Source organism: Bufo bufo, chromosome 2, assembly GCF_905171765.1.
Source record: "Bufo bufo chromosome 2, aBufBuf1.1, whole genome shotgun sequence".
In the NCBI taxonomy this organism is placed as follows: domain Eukaryota; kingdom Metazoa; phylum Chordata; class Amphibia; order Anura; family Bufonidae; genus Bufo; species Bufo bufo.
This window is the reverse complement of record NC_053390.1, coordinates 466,263,530-466,279,534: the sequence shown is the minus strand read 5'-3', so window position 1 is coordinate 466,279,534 and position 16,005 is coordinate 466,263,530. Positions and strand designations below refer to the sequence as shown.

Below are 16,005 nucleotides of genomic sequence, written 5' to 3'. Positions count from 1 at the left end.
TTCTGGAGTGGCCCAGTCAGAGTCCTGACCTCAACCTGATTGAAATGCTGTGGCATGACCTCAAGAAAACTATTCACACCAGACATCCCAAGAATATTGCTGAACTGAAACAGTTCTGTAAAGGGGAATGGTCAAGAATTACTCCTAACCATTGTGCACGTCTGATCTGCAACTACAGGAAACGTTTGGTTGAAGTTATTGCTGCCAAAGGAGCTTCAACCAGTTATTAAATCCAAGGGTTCATATACTTTTTCCACCTGCACTGTGAATGTTTACATGGTGTGTTCAATAAAAACATGGCAACATTTAATTCTTTGTGTGTTATTAGTTTAAGCAGACTGTGATTGTCTATTGTTGTGACTTAGATGAAGATCAGATCACATTTTATCACCAATTTGTGCAGAAATCCATATCATTCCAAAAGGTTCACATACTTTTTCTTGCAACTGTATATATATTTTTTTTTACACAACTCGGACAACCCCTTTAACCACCTCAGCCCCTATAGCTTAAACACCCTTAAAGACCAGGCCACTTTTTACACTTCTGACCTACCCTACTTTCACCGTTTATTGCTCGGTCATGCAACTTACCACCCAAATGAATTTTACCTCCTTTTCTTCTCACTAATAGAGCTTTCATTTGGTGGTATTGCATTGCTGCTGGCATTTTTACTTTTTTTGTTATTAATCGAAATTTAACCATTTTTTTGCAAAAAAATGACATTTTTCACTTTCAGTTGTAAAATTTTGCAATTTATATTGTTATACATGTCTTTGATAAAAAAAAAATGGTTTGGGTAAAAGTTATAGCGTTTACAAACTATGGTACAAAAATGTGAATTTCCGCTTTTTGAAGCAGCTCTGACTTTCTGAGCACCTGTCATGTTTCCTGAGGTCCTACAATGCCCAGACAGTACAAACACCCCACAAATGACCCCATTCCGGAAAGTAGACACCCTAAGGTATTCGCTGATGGGCATAGTGAGTTCATAGAACTTTTTATTTTTTGTCACAAGTTAGTGGAAAATGATTTTTTTTTTTCTTACAAAGTCTCATATTCCACTAACTTGTGAAAAAAAATAAAAACTTCCATGAACTCACTATGCCCATCAGCGAATACCTTGGGGTGTCTTCTTTCCAAAATGGGGTCACTTGTGGGATAGTTATACTGCCCTGGCATTCTAGGGGCCCAAATGTGTGGTAAGTAGTTTGAAATCAAAATGTGTAAAAAATGACCGGTGAAATCCGAAAGGTGCTCTTTGGAATGTGGGCCCCTTTGCCCACCTAGGCTGCAGAAAAGTGTCACACATGTGGTATCTCCGTACTCAGGAGAAGTTGGGGAATGTGTTTTGGGGTGTCATTTTACATATACCAATGCTGGGTGAGATAAATATCTTGGTCAAATGCCAACTTTGTATAAAAAAAAAATGGGAAAAGTTGTCTTTTGCCAAGATATTTCTCTCACCCAGCATGGGTATATGTAAAATGACACCCCAAAACACATTCCCCAACTTCTCCTGAGTACGGAGATACCACATGTGTGACACTTTTCTGCAGCCTAGGTGGGCAAAGGGGCCCATATTCCAAAGAGCACCTTTCGGATTTCACCGGTCATTTTTTACACATTTTGATTTCAAACTTCTTACCACACATTTGGGCCCCTAGAATGCCAGGGCAGTATAACTACCCCACAAGTGACCCCATTTTGGAAAGAAGACACCCCCAGGTATTTCGTGATGGGCATAGTGAGTTCATGGAAGTTTTTATTTTTTGTCACAAGTTAGTGAAATATGAGACTTTGTAAGGAAAAAAAAATAATCATTTTCCGCTAACTTGCGACAAAAAATATAAAATTCTAGGAACTCGCCATGCCCCTCACGGAATACCTTGGGGTGTCTTCTTTCAAAATAGGGTCACTTGTGGGGTAGTTGTACTGCGCTGGCATTTTCCAGGGGCCCTAATGTGTGGTAAGTATGTAAATGTGAAATCCTAAAGGTGCTCTTTGGAATGTGGGCCCCTTTGCCCACCTAGGCTGCAAAAAAGTGTCACACATGTGGTATCGCCGTATTCAGGAGAAGTTGGGCAATGTGTTTTGGGGTGTCTTTTTAGATATACTCATGCTGGGTGAGAGAAAGATCTCGGCAAAAGACAACTTTTCCCATATTTTTAAACAAAGTTGGCATTTGACCAAGATATTTATCTCACCCAGCATGGGTATATGTAAAATGACACCCCAAAACACATTGCCCAACTTCTCCTGAGTACGGCGATACCAGATGTGACACTTTTTTGCAGCCTAGATGCGTAAAGGGGCCCACATTCCTTTTATGAGGGCATTTTTAGACATTTGGATCCCAGACTTCTTCTCACGCTTTAGGGCCCCTAAAATGCCAGGGCAGTATAAATACCCCACATGTGACCCCATTTTGGAAAGAAGACACCCCAAGGTATTCAATGAGGGGCATGGCGAGTTCATAGAATATTAATTTTTTTTTGGCACAAGTTAGCGGAAATTGATTTTATTTTTTATTTTTTTCACAAAGTCTCCCTTTCCGCTAACTTGGGACAAAAATTTCAATCTTTCATTGACTCAATATGCCCCTCACGGAATACCTGGGGGTGTCTTCTTTCCGAAATGGGGTCACATGTGGGGTATTTATACTGCCCTGGCATTCTAGGGGCCCTAAAGCGTGAGAAGAAGAAGTCTGGAATATAAATGTCTAAAATTTTTTACGCATTTGGATTCCGTGAGGGGTATGGTGAGTTCATGTGAGATTTAATTTTTTTACACAAGTTAGTGGAATATGAGACTTTGTAAGAAAAAATAATAATTTCCGCTAACTTGGGCCAAAAAAATGTCTGAATGGAGCCTTACAGAGGGGTGATCAATGACAGGGGGGTGATCAGGGAGTCTATATGGGGTGATCACCCCCCTGTCATTGATCACCCCCCTATAAGGCTCCATTCAGATGTCAGTATGTGTTTTGCGGATCCGATCCATGTATCCGTGGATCCGTAAAAATCATACGGACATCTGAATGCAGCCTGACGGGAGGGGTGATCAATGACAGGGGGGTGATCAGGGAGTCTATATGGGGTGATCACCCCCACTGGAAGGCTCCAGGGAGACGGCTGTATGTGTTTTGCGGATCCGATCCATCTATCAGTGGATCCGTAAAAATCATGCGGACGTCTGAATGGAGCTTTACAGGGGGGTAATCAATGACAGGGGGGTAATCAATGACAGGGGGGTAATCAATGACAGGGGGGTAATCAATGACAGGGGGGTAATCAATGACAGGGGGGTGATCAGGGAGTCTATATGGGGTGATCACCACAGTCATTGATCGCGCCCCTGTAAGGCTCCATTCAGACGTCCATATGCATTTTGCGGATCCGATCCATCTATCAGTGGATCCGTAAAAATCATGCGGACGTCTGAATGGAGCTTTACAGGGGGGTGATCAATGACAGGGGGGTAATCAATGACAGGGGGGTAATCAGGGAGTCTATATGGGGTGATCAGGGGCTAATAAGGGGTTAATAAGTGACAGGGGGGGGGTGTAGTGTAGTGCTTGGTGCTACATATTGCTGAGCTATCTGTGTCCTCTGGTGGTCGATCCAAACAAAAGGGACCACCAGAGGACCAGGTAGCAGGTATATTAGACGCTGTTATCAAAACAGCGTCTAATATACCTGTTAGGGGTTAAAAAAAAAATCACATCTCCAGCCTGCCAGCGAACGATCGCCGTTGGCAGGCTGGAGATCCACTCCCTTACCTTCCGATCCTGTGTGCGCGCGTTCACAGGAAATCTCGCGTCTCGCGAGAGGACGCACCGGCGCGTCCACCCAGAGGAGCAGGGCCGCCGCAAAGACGCAATCCTGCGTACGGCGGTCCTGAGGAGGTTAAAGTACTCTTGAAAAGGATAACACTGATTGGCTGCTACGAGCAATGAGTTTCCCCTAACGTATGTTACAGAATGGTCAGAAACAGCACATTCTAGGAAGTTTATAGATGGGAACAGATTCATTTTTGCAGCCACTTGTAAGGAACAACATACAACCACAGTACAAGATTCCCGATACCCACTTTCATTGTGTAGCCAGTTAGTGGCCATATTAAGCACTTCATGTACTGAGACTTTGAAATGTACAGTAAGATTTCATGCAGTTAGCAAGGAAGTGGCGCACTAAAAAAACAAAGAATCTTTAATACCTGTGATAATTCTGGTTGAGAAAGCCCTGGCTGGCTCATTTGTGATGGCTGGCTCATGGATATGTATCCTTGGGTAAGGGGTCCTTGAGAGAATGGTTGGGATACAACATCTTGACTGGCCTGACTATTTGGCATATTTCCCTGACTCATGCCTTGAAGCCCAATGCCCCTCTGTTTCTGGCGTCCACCACGGGGTGATTTCCCTTTAGTCATTCCACGACCTTGGGAAATACGGTCAATGTATGAATGAGCTGCAAGATGATTAATATAAAAAACTTTCAAAGAACATCATAAGCACAACACATTGCAGTGTAATTACTAGCCATTAAGTCTTGATGCAATATACTGAGTAGTAGACAGACATTCTTATATATACAAAATATTTTATCAAGCAGTTTTACTTCAAGGGTATGTCCGTACTACCTAAGTTGTAGTGGAACAATCCACTTTGGATTAGTTATATGTGGATTTGTCAACGAATCCAGTCAGCAGTGCAAACTGACATGCCCTCCGCTTCTCAATTTTTTTAATTGCCCATGGATTATTTGAACAGCATGTGGATAAGTTTAAAACTCATCTACTTGGTTGCTATTGTAAAACGCTGTGACTTTTCTGTCCACATGTGGATTTACCTTAAAACAAGCTGCTTGATTAAAGGTTACCTTCGTGGGCACTAAAAGGTATCTACTCTCCAGCTTATCAACTCAACTAAAAAACAGTACGGCATAGCTTGAGCACATACATATTTCTAATGCTTATTTATAGAGACCTGCAAACAATAAGCACTCACTTTAAGGCTACTTTTACACTTGCGGCAGAGTGATCCAGCAAGCAGTTCTGCCGCCCAAACTGATGGCATTTGTAAGACTGATCAGGATACTGATCAGTCTTACAAATGCATTTAAATGCCGGATTCGTCTTTCCGGTGTCATCCAGAAAAACAGATCTGTCATTTATTTTTTTTACCTTTTTTTCAGTCTTTGCATGCGTAGACCAGAAGGACGGATCTGGCATTCTAGTATTTTGAATGCTGGACCCGGCACTAATACATTCCTATGGAAAAAAATGACGGATCCGGCATTCAGCCAAGTGTTCAGTTTTTTGGGCCGGAGATAAAACCGTAGCATGCTGTGGTATTATCTCCATCCTGATCAGTCAAAAAGACAGAACTGAAGACATCCTGAACGGATTGTTCTCCATTCAGAGTGCATGGGGATATAACTGATCAGTTCTTTTCCGGTATAGAGCCCCTAGGGCGGAACTGTATGCCGGAAAAGAAAAACGCTAGTGTGAAAGTACCCTTAATGGAGTTACAGCTTTAACCCCTTAAGATTAAGCAGAGATACCGTTTTTTGTTTTTCCCTCCCTGTCTTTAAAGATTCATAATTTTTTCATATTTTTCAATGGTCATAGCTGTAATGAGGGATTGTTTTTTTGCAGTCTATGTAATCCATTAAAAGTGCAACTTAGGCTACTTTCACACTCGTGTTTGTTGCGGATCAGTCATGGATGTGCACAGACGGATCCGTTCTGATAATACGTCGTCTGCATCCGTTCAGAACGGATCCGTTTGTATTATCTATAACATAGCCAAGACGGATGCGTCTTGAACACCATGGAGGACGGATCCATTTTCTATTGTGCCAGATTGCGTCATAGAAAATGGATCCGTCCCCACTGACTTACATTGTGTGTCAGAACGGATCTGTTTGGCTCAGTTTCGTCAGACGGACACCAAAATGCTGCAAGTAGCGTTTTGGTGTCAGTCTCCAAAGCGGAATGGAGATGAAACTGAGACAAACTGATTTATTCTGAGCGGATCCTTTTCCAATCAGAATGCATTTGGGAAAAACTGATCAGTTTTGGACCGTTTGTGAGAGCCTATGACGGATCTCACAAACTGAAAGCCAAAACGTTAGTGTGAAAGTAGCCTTAAATGTGTTGAGAAAACTATAAAAATAAATAAATCTAAAAGTGATTTTTGTCCTTACAGTGTCAGCAATACGATAAACATGAACAGTTAAACTTTATTCTGTGGGTCAGTACGATTATGGCGATTACCATGTTTATATAGTTTGTTATGTTTTACTACTTTAAAGGGAGTCTGTCACCAGCATTTCACTTTTTTAACTCCCTAGCATGCTTACAGTTAATAAAAACATTATCTCTGGCACCAATCCTGGACTTATAGAACCATCAAAAACGATCTTTATAAGATATGCAAAGAGGGCTCACAAGTGCCCAGGGGCGGCGTTTCTCTCTTAGGTGCCCTGCTTGCTCAGCCTTTTCATTGCGTCCCCCAGCCCCTTCCTACCCTCCCATCCTTTCCCTCTGACCGCCTTTCTACTAACTTGTTATGCTGCCGATATCCCGCGCCTGCGCACTCATTCCTTTGGCCGGCGCATGCGCACTATGATGCCCATTCCTTGTACGGCATCACAGTAACTATTGCGCCGGCTAATGACGCGAAAACACAATAAAGGAGGCGGTCGATCGGTGCATGCGCATTAATTACTGTGCTGCCGTACAAGGAATGGGCATCGCAGTGCGCATGCGCCGGCCAAAGAATTGAGTGCGCAGGCGCGGGATATCGGCAGCATAACAAGTTAGTAGAAAGGCGGTCAGAGGGAAAGGATGGGCGGGCGGAGGGTAGGAAGGGGAGGGGGGACGCAATGAAAAGGCTGAGCAAGCAGGGCACCTAAGAGAGTAACGCCGCCCCTGGGCACTTGCGAGGCCTCATTTGCATATCTTATAGAACCATCAAAAACTCTCTTTATAAGTCCAGGATTGATGCCAGAGGTAACGTTTTTATAAACTGTAAGCATATTAGGGAGCTGTGGGAAGGGTTAAAGTGAAATGCTGGTGACAGACTCCCTTTAAAAAAGCTAAAAAAAAAAAAAAAATAAAGTTTGTGTTCTCATCTGTAAAATCTCTTGTCTAGTTCATTGAGGGACACTCCTTTTCCCGCCTGTGACACTGGGGGGACACAGGACCGTTCAAAAGCAGTCTACAGGGGAGGAAGAGAGCAATAGACCCCAAGGAGCTAAGCCACAGTCACCTAGACACCTTGAACACAGTGCCCTGCAGCAGCTTACGAACCAGGAAGCAAAGTGCAAGAATAAGTGCGGCAGAATGGGCCATTAAAGAAAAGTAAATACGGAGAGCATGGACAACATCCAAATGGAGAGGGCGTTCCCAAGGATGGGACATATAAGGGCAAAAGGAAGTAAGGACAATGTCCTCATTGAGATGAAAGGGGTTGGAAAAAAAACCTTTGGTAAAAAACATGGTTACAAGGAGGAGAGCTGCCTTATCCTGGTAAAGTACCAGGAAGGAGGCCTTGCAGGGAAGGGCCACTTATTTAGACATCCATCTAACAAAAGTGATTGCAATCAAAAAGGCTACCATCTATGACAGGAGACGAAGCGAAATTCCTGAAGGGGTCAAATGGAATCGACAGTGACATTAAGGACCAAGTTCACATTCCATGACTGTTTAAAAAGAATAGAAACCTATACGTTAAAAGGGAACAGAGTCTGAGGTCCAGGTCCAAACCGCGTCGCAAGAAGGAGAGAACCCTAAAAAGAAACGAAGTGATGGTAGGTGATGCTCCCCTCACCAATAAAAAAATACTTCCAAAACCTACGGTACATTTTAACCGAAGCAGGTTTCCTCATTTCATCATTGTCCGTAGCAGGCTATTCGAAAATCTACATAGCTTTTTAGAGAAGGACTAATTCTGCATACCATGGCAGACAAGGCCAATCGATTGAGATAAGACTCGATCAGGATGCCCTACATTTTGATCCAGCAGAACCTTGGGCAGTAGAGGGAGAGGTGGGGGTGGGGATAACTGCAGGAGGCTGAAGTCATTCCAGAAAGGAACCAGGACATCCACTGCACACCCCAAGGGGTTATGCATCCGTATGACAGTGGGTAGTTTATGGTTGAGTCTGGAAGCTATCAGCCCCATGACGGGGCGACCCAACCAGGGACACTGTGCCTCGAAGACTTCAAGAGGAGAGACCACTCACCTGGGTCTATCAGTTTCCTGCTCAGGAAGTCCACTATCCAATTGTCCACCCCTGGGATGTGGACTGATAAGCTGGCTCCTCCGCGCACCTCAGTATCTTGGCCGATTCTGCCATTATTGCTGAGCTGCGGGTCCTGACTATGATGACTGACGTACGCTACAGCTGTAGCATTGTCTTACTGCATCTGGATCAGCAGACCCTTAGGATAGGAGTTCAGTGTTCACGTTCCTTGAACTGTTTGGGGGGTGGTAATGACAGTCCAAGACGTGGACAGAAAGGATTTCCCCATCTACACAGATGGATTTGAGAGCCACCAAGTGAAAGCTGTGCATACCTCGGGAGGAAGGAGAATTTAGTGGTCCAGGGAGCTTGAGTTCTGATCTCACCATGCTAGGATTGCACACTGGTCAAATGGAATAGCCTCAATGGAGGAGATCATGGAACACCGTATCCTCCTGCAGAGATGGACAGAGAGGGGGAGGGGGGGGGGGGCATCTTGTACAAATAAGCAGCTTGATGTTCCACTGCAAAAATCAGCCAGCGTGGAGACAGGGATGACTCAATAATTTAAAACGAGACAGATAATCTAAGGTGATGTGCAGGTTCTGGGAGAACAATGTAGCTTTGATCAAAATAAATTCCAAATAGGGAACCAGAAAAATCCCCCAGGACCAAAGGATATCAACGAGTGGATGAGTGGCGTGAGAATATTTGTGAAAACTTGCAGGGCAGTCACCAGGCCGAAGGGCAACACAACTAACTGGTAATGAGAAAGCAAAACCAACCACTGTTGCGTGGGAGCAATTGGGAAAAGGAGATTTTTGTATAATTTACCAGTAAAATCTCTTACTCGCTTTTCATTGGAGGGGGACACAGGAACCGTGGGTATAGCCATGTCCTCTAGGAGGCGTTGACACTAGTAAAAACTGTTCGCTCCTCCCCTGGCAGCTATACCCCCTCCAGCCTGGAGAGAGAGCTTCAGTTTGTATACAAGCAGTAGAAGGAAGCCAACCAAAGAAAAAACATGGAACACCAGCCATGCCAAAAGACCCAACAGGGTTCTAACCAGTAACAGCTACAACTGTGGTCAAACAACAATACTGGGTGGGTGCTGTGTCCCGCAATGGAAAGCGAGAAAGATTTTACTGGTAAGTTATACAAAAATCTCCTTTTCTCGCCCATATTCATTGGGGGACACAGGAACCGTGGGACGTCCAAAAGCAGTCCACAGACCCGTGGAAGCAAGCGTCCCTGCAGGCATCTAAGAACTGTCGCCTGCAAGACCACGCGGCCCAAGGCAGGGACTGCCGATGCATAAGTATGCACCTGGTAAATTTTTGTGAACGTGTGTAAGGAGGACCAGTAGCCGTCTTACACAACTGAGCAGCCGAATCGCGATTTCCCCGAGCCCAAGAAGCGCCCACCACTCTGTGGAGTGAGCCGTGACACCTAGCAAGGACCCTTCGGAAGACCAAAAGGGGTTCCGTACGCCGGAAGAGACTGGGGGCTGCCAAATAATAATTGGAGCTCTGACAGCATCCAATAATGTAACTCCCTGCCGTAGGGTGTGAAGGGGGAGGACAGTGAAGGAAGGACAAGGTCCTCATTGATATGGAAGTCAGAGACCACCTTCGGGAGAATAAGGAATGAGCCGGAGAACCGCCTTATCCTTGTGAAGAACCAGAAAGGGCTTTCTGCAAGAGAGCGCCCCCAACTCGGACGCCCATCTGATGGATGTGATAGCCACAAGAAAAGACTACCTTCTAGGACAGGAGCCGGAGTGAGATCTCCCGCAAGGGCTCAAAAGGGAGAAGACTGGAACACAGAGAACTATATTCGGATCCCAAGGCGGTAAAGGACGGTACGGAGGAACCGTATGCGCCACTCCCTGAAGGAAGGTTTCCATGGCACCAGGGAAACCAGAGTACACTGGAAGCTGCCCCAGGATAGAAGTGCCAATACCTGACCCATCAAGGACTAAGGGCTAAACCAGGTCCAACCCTGATAGTAGAAAGGATAGGACCGTGGGGAGAGAAAAAACGGAGTGAGGGGATGTCCCGGCTTTCACAGAAGCCCAGGAAGGACCTCCAGGTCCTGATAGATCCTGGGCGATGCAGGCTTCCTGGCCTGAATCATAGTGCAGATGACATCCGCCAACAACCCTCTCCACATCAGAATGGCTGTTTCAATAGCCACGCGGTCAACCAAAGACCCTAAATGCTGATGTAGGACCGGACCCTGTGAAGAAGGTTGTCTCTGAGCGTCAGTGACCAAGGGACGTCTCCTAGAAGAAGACCGATGTCGGCGTACCACGCGCGACGGTGTCAATTCGGAGCGACTAGGATTTGTCGGAATGTCCTCCAGCTTGATTTTCCGTAGAACCCTAGGAAGGAGGGGAAGAAACACGTAGGGAGGGAGAACTCCCGCCAAGGAGAAATCAGGGCGTCCACGTCGCATGCTTCCGGAACACTGCCTCTGGAGAGAAGATGGGAAGCTTCGTGTAGATACCGTTAGCACACCCGGACCAATGGAAAAGTCCCTGTAGAAGTAGGGATGTGGAGGGTGCCACAGCCCACCAGTCGGGACCAGAGCGTGCCTGGAATGGAAGGCCAAGCGAATACCCCGTGCAAATGCAGATGAGGGAAGGTAGTAACGTAGGAACTACTAAGGCATGCAGGGAGCAGTGCGTCTTAAGGGGGCGAATGCTGCGACCGTCCGGTGAATAGGATGAGAGGGAGGAGGGGCTGGGGGCCGGCATCTGTTTCTGTAATGGCAGAGGGGCCCGGTGCAGTCACTGTATTCTACTACACCGGGCCCCGCTCACTGTAGTATACGGTAATCATATCTAACTTGTGGGTATTGTTAAAGTATTCCAATCATCTTAAATCTAGCGCTGTACTACTTACTACTAACTTCTTGGCAGTCAGGAGGCTGGGTGGGTGCTCGTAGCGTAGCTCACTAAGTCACGCGCCTGCTCCGCCCACTTTATGAATGAAGCAGGCACCGGGCCCCGCTGCCATTACAGAAGCAGATGCCGGCCCCCATTCACTACACAGGGACACTTATGGGGGGGGGGGGGGGGGGGGGGGATCTGTGGATGACAGATAAGATAAGGTGCCCCCCACAACGGTGCCCCCCACAGATCCCCCATAATAGTGTCATCCACAGACCACCATTAGTTCAAAACCCACCAAAAGCACACCTTTTGGTTAAAAAATATTTTTTTCTTATTTTCCTTCTCAAAAACCTAGGTACGTCTTATAGGGCGAAAAATACGGCAATTAATTATAACTTTTTGTGAATTGGGACATTTAAACTTGCTTTTTTTTTAATTCCAATTTAAATCTAGTAGGAGTCGGAGTCTGTTCATTTTTTGCCGACTCCAGGTACCCAAAATTGCCGACTCCACAGCCCTGATACGAAGTGGCCATGCAAAAAAAATAAAATAATAATCCACCTGAAGGAAGCCAGGCAAGGGGAGTCGCACTGTATTGCTAGCCCCATACCAAAGCAGAGGAGGGGGCCACCCACAGAGGCCACCGAACTTAGTGCTAAAAGAGTCCACCGCCTGACAAAGAGCTGTGCAGTAAGAACCCAAGCATGTAGTGGTAACGGAATACCGCTCCCACAGTAGTAGCCAGCACTTACCTAGTCAGCGCAAAACTGAGGGGGAGGCCAGAGGCTATCCATAGAAGCCACGTACCAATCTGTCCCAGTTAAGTAGAGCTAACCTTAAAAAAAAACTCCCTGAAAGGGCGCTGAACAGGCGCAACTGCCAAGCTAGCGCCAGGGTAGTACCCCTATCTGAAGGGGACGTCCCACTGCAGCGACCACGAACTCGAGCATTAGCGAAAAACACCCCATGTGGATATCAAGCTGTAGCAGCTAAACCAGAGTGCCAGCATAACCACTGTCCCAGAGAAGGAGGAGCGGTGGATAGAGAACACAGTCCGTGAAACACTCGACTCGCTGTAACGTACTCAACATATATGTGCAATGGAGTACGCACTATGTATTGATGCGGACAATATCATGACCGACTGGAACAACGGGGGCCCATGGAGACGGGGTCTCTAGGACACATAAGTGATGCTAGGAAACCCCCTGAGAAGACAGAGGCTGTTATAATCATGCGCAAAACCAGCACCAAAGGAAAGGGAGGCTACAAGGAGGAAAAACCACCGTGTCCACTGATGGCACCCATATAGCACTAGAGTAAGAGTACCGGCACCTGCGAGTAACGACTGTTGCCACGTCCCCTTATGAAATAAGCGAAGGCACCTAGAGCCGTGGCGTCGCAGAATTGCAGCATCTGAAGAGGTTTGGTTATTCCCCCGCTAAATGGATCCTTGTGGAAGGGGGTAATGCAACAGAAAAGCACAGTGATGTGCAACACTCCATCTATGGAAGGATAGCGCGACAGTCGGAACCGTATTCAATGGTAGTGCAATTACCTACCTAAGGAAGGTGGAAGCATACGGCAAGTACTAGCCAGTGGTAGGGAGAATACTCCACTTATGAAGGGAGGGGCGAATGCCCATGGCGAGAAATGGTGCATAAGGAGAGTCCTGTACCCCGTGGGAGTGCAATTGTTGCACCTAAGTAAGGGGGCAATTCATACAGCACACAATGTAACCAGTGATAATGTCATTGTGCCATCAATGAATATGCATATGGCAGGTCCCAAACCCCATGTTATTGTACTTAGTCCACCTATGGCAGGGGACAATGTATAAGGCAGGTACTGTATCCCGAAGTAGTGCAGTTACTCCGCCTAAGGAAGGGGGTAATGCATACGACAATTACTGCTGGCCACCTTAGACGCAATCTCGGGAGATTGCTTTGGACTCACGTCAGGGTCTGAATCAGTGATTCTCTCCAAATCCCCCCATTTACTATAACTTTCACCAGAAAATGGTGGACGTTATAGCTAAATTCTAGACTTCAGTTTCTATTGCACGGCAGGGCAGAGATGTACCTAAATTGTTAGGAGGCATCTGCTGTATGGATAGACCAATTTTAAATGTCTCCCTGTGTGTCATTTGACAAAAACGTGGATACATTTTTCCCTGATGAATATTTATGGCTGAAAGAAACCCTTTTCATTAACTTTAGTCTGATGCATATGGGCAACTTTCAGTTGTTCCTACTTACAGAGAAAGAAATGGGGAGGAATTAAAAACACAAATATATCAGCAAGTTGCATATTGTCATTGTACAATAGTAAAGCTTTCTAAAGCTGGAAACCCTCTTGTAGCCTAGACATATCACAGATGTTCTAGCAGGGTGCTGTACCCGTCATCCACACGGTACATCTCTTTAAATCACACACCTAAAGGGTGGTGTCACTGTCTTTGCTTGACCTTTTTTTGAGTCATTTTTCATTTTTTTGGTGCCTTTTTTTTTTCACAAATACATTTTTTGCATACTGTTCTACATCAAAAACTGTATGGCAGCACCCACATAGCAACTGCTCTATAGATTCAAACATTTTAAATGTACTCGACTATCTATGGCTGTCTCAGAGTTGACTAGAGTGGCGGACACAAAGGAGAAGTGTCTGCTGCTCCATTCAAATGAGGTAACACAGCTCTTGTTCTCGTGATCGGTGGGGACCTCAGCGGTCAGACACATCCTTTATCCAGTGGATAGGAGATAAGTTGTTGTAATAGGACAACCCCTTAAAAACTAAAAACACAAGAGTAGTCTTTTTGAATCCCAGGAAACTGCCTATATTTGTAGTTTTAATATGTATTCAGCTTTTATGGATTAACAGGCTTTATATAAATCATGTGAATGTTAGGTACCTGCAGTTGGTCCATTGGCCTGTCCAAAATAACTTGGAGGAGGCATTGGAGGCATGACCAAATTAAATGGTATAGGAATGTTCATGGCAGTTACATGACTGGGTCCAGAGCTAATCATGCCGATCTGATCATGAGTTTGAAAGTACATGTTTGAAGGTCGAGCTTAAAGATAATGGAAGCAGAAATTAGAACAACACAAACAGAAAATTACTTCAATTATCACTGTGTTTCATATGAAATCCTGTCAACTATGATGTAAAGACTGAACACCATCAATGATTTTATCACCACGGAGGCCAACACTTGTCACAACCTGTCTGTTGAGCGCAGCAACTAATCACAGTACAGCTTTACATTCTCTTTGCTTTCAGTCATTTTAGACAGGAAAAATAGAAAAAGCACCTCTTGTAGAACTATCAAAATGACAGCTATACACACTGAAACCCAATGTTTCACAAGTCAATGTGGTCGGTAAGGCGCTAATACTATATGTCATACGACAGATTCAGCACAGAAACCAGAGTACAAGTGTGAACACAGCCTAACTAGGTAATGTGTAACAAGCACAAACAGTAGTAATCTGTGCTGTCTGAGACATTTAGCAAATATATGCTTGTAATATTCAGTTTTCTAAGGTACTATCGGCTCACACATTAAATACTGGTTCTGCTCTTACGTAAAGGATCATGCTTCTAGTCACTAAGGAATCAAGAAGGCCCTGCTTACAGCCAGTATTTTAACATGCTATACAAATCTGAAGTTGAACTGTGAGAAAATATTTTCCCTATTTATGATTTATAGTACTTAAATGGTCACTAACTTTTCACACAACGTTGCATAAATCATAAGCGACCACAAGAAACTCTGTAAAACGTCTTAGGGTACTTTCACACTTGCGGCAGGACGGATCCGACAGGCTGTTCACCCTGTCTGATCCGTCCTTCCCCTACTTCGCCGTGCCGCGGGACGGCCGCTCCGTCCCCATAGACTATAATGAGGACGGGGGCGGAGCTCCGGCGCAGCACGGCGAAAGGCCGCCGGACTAAAAGTCCTGCATGTCCGACTTTTTAGTCCGGTGGCCTCTCACCGCGAACTGCGCCAGGCTCCGCCCCCATTATAGTCAATGGGGACAGAGCGGCGGTCCGGCAAAATAGCAGAAGGACGGCTCAGACAGGGTGAACAGCCTGTCGGATCCGTCCTGCCGCAAGGGTGAAAGTACCCTTATCAGTGAGAAATAATTAGCTCTCATGTCAGCTGTTAACCTCTCACCTGCATTTAGGAGGGCTAAATTCTTTTCACTTTGAAGATAGAATAAAAAAAATACATCTCACATTACCCCTTTAATGCAAGATATGTTGAAGTGTTAGGTACAGTCACGTCCATAAATATTGGGACAGACACAATTCTAACATTTTTGGCTCTATACACCACAACAATGCAATTGAAATGAAACAAACAAGATGTGCTTTAACTGCAGACAGTCAGATTTGAGGGTATTTACATCCAAATCAGGTGAACGGTGTAGGAATTACAACAGTTTGCATATGTGCCTCCCACTTGTTAAGGGACCAAAAGTAATGGAACAGAATAATAATCATAAAACAAACTCACTTTTTAATACTTGGTTGACAATCCTTTGCAGTCAATTACAGCCTGAAGTCGGGAACGCATAGACATCACCAGACGCTGGGTTTCATCCCTGGTGATGCTCTGCCAGGTCTTTACTGCAACTGTCTTCAGTTCCTGCTTGTTCTTGGGGCATTTTCCCTTTAGTTTTGTCTTCAGCAAGTGAAATGAATGCTGAATCGGATTCAGGTCAGGTGATTGACTTGGCCATTGCATAACATTCCACTTCTTTCCCTTAAAAAAACTCTTTGGTTGCTTTTGCAGTATGCTTTGGGTCATTGTGCATCTGCACTGTGAAGCGCCGTCCAATGAGTTCTGAA

The 16,005-nt window shown here is 45.2% G+C and overlaps 1 protein-coding gene across 2 annotated transcripts in view; it reads right to left on the bottom strand.

Annotated features, from left to right (window-relative positions):
- UPF1 (UPF1 RNA helicase and ATPase) overlaps nt 1-16,005 on the bottom strand; it is a 119,377-nt gene that overhangs the window by 9,915 nt on the left and 93,457 nt on the right. Inside the window, exons 21-22 of one of the 2 annotated variants that reach the window (XM_040417665.1) lie at nt 14,060-14,221; nt 4,219-4,469 (exon numbers count right to left, since the gene is read on the bottom strand). In XM_040417665.1, coding sequence (XP_040273599.1) covers nt 4,219-4,469; nt 14,060-14,221 — 413 coding nt within the window. The remainder of the gene's footprint in view (nt 1-4,218; nt 4,470-14,059; nt 14,222-16,005) is intronic. The other variant, XM_040417666.1, reaches the window with a different exon arrangement.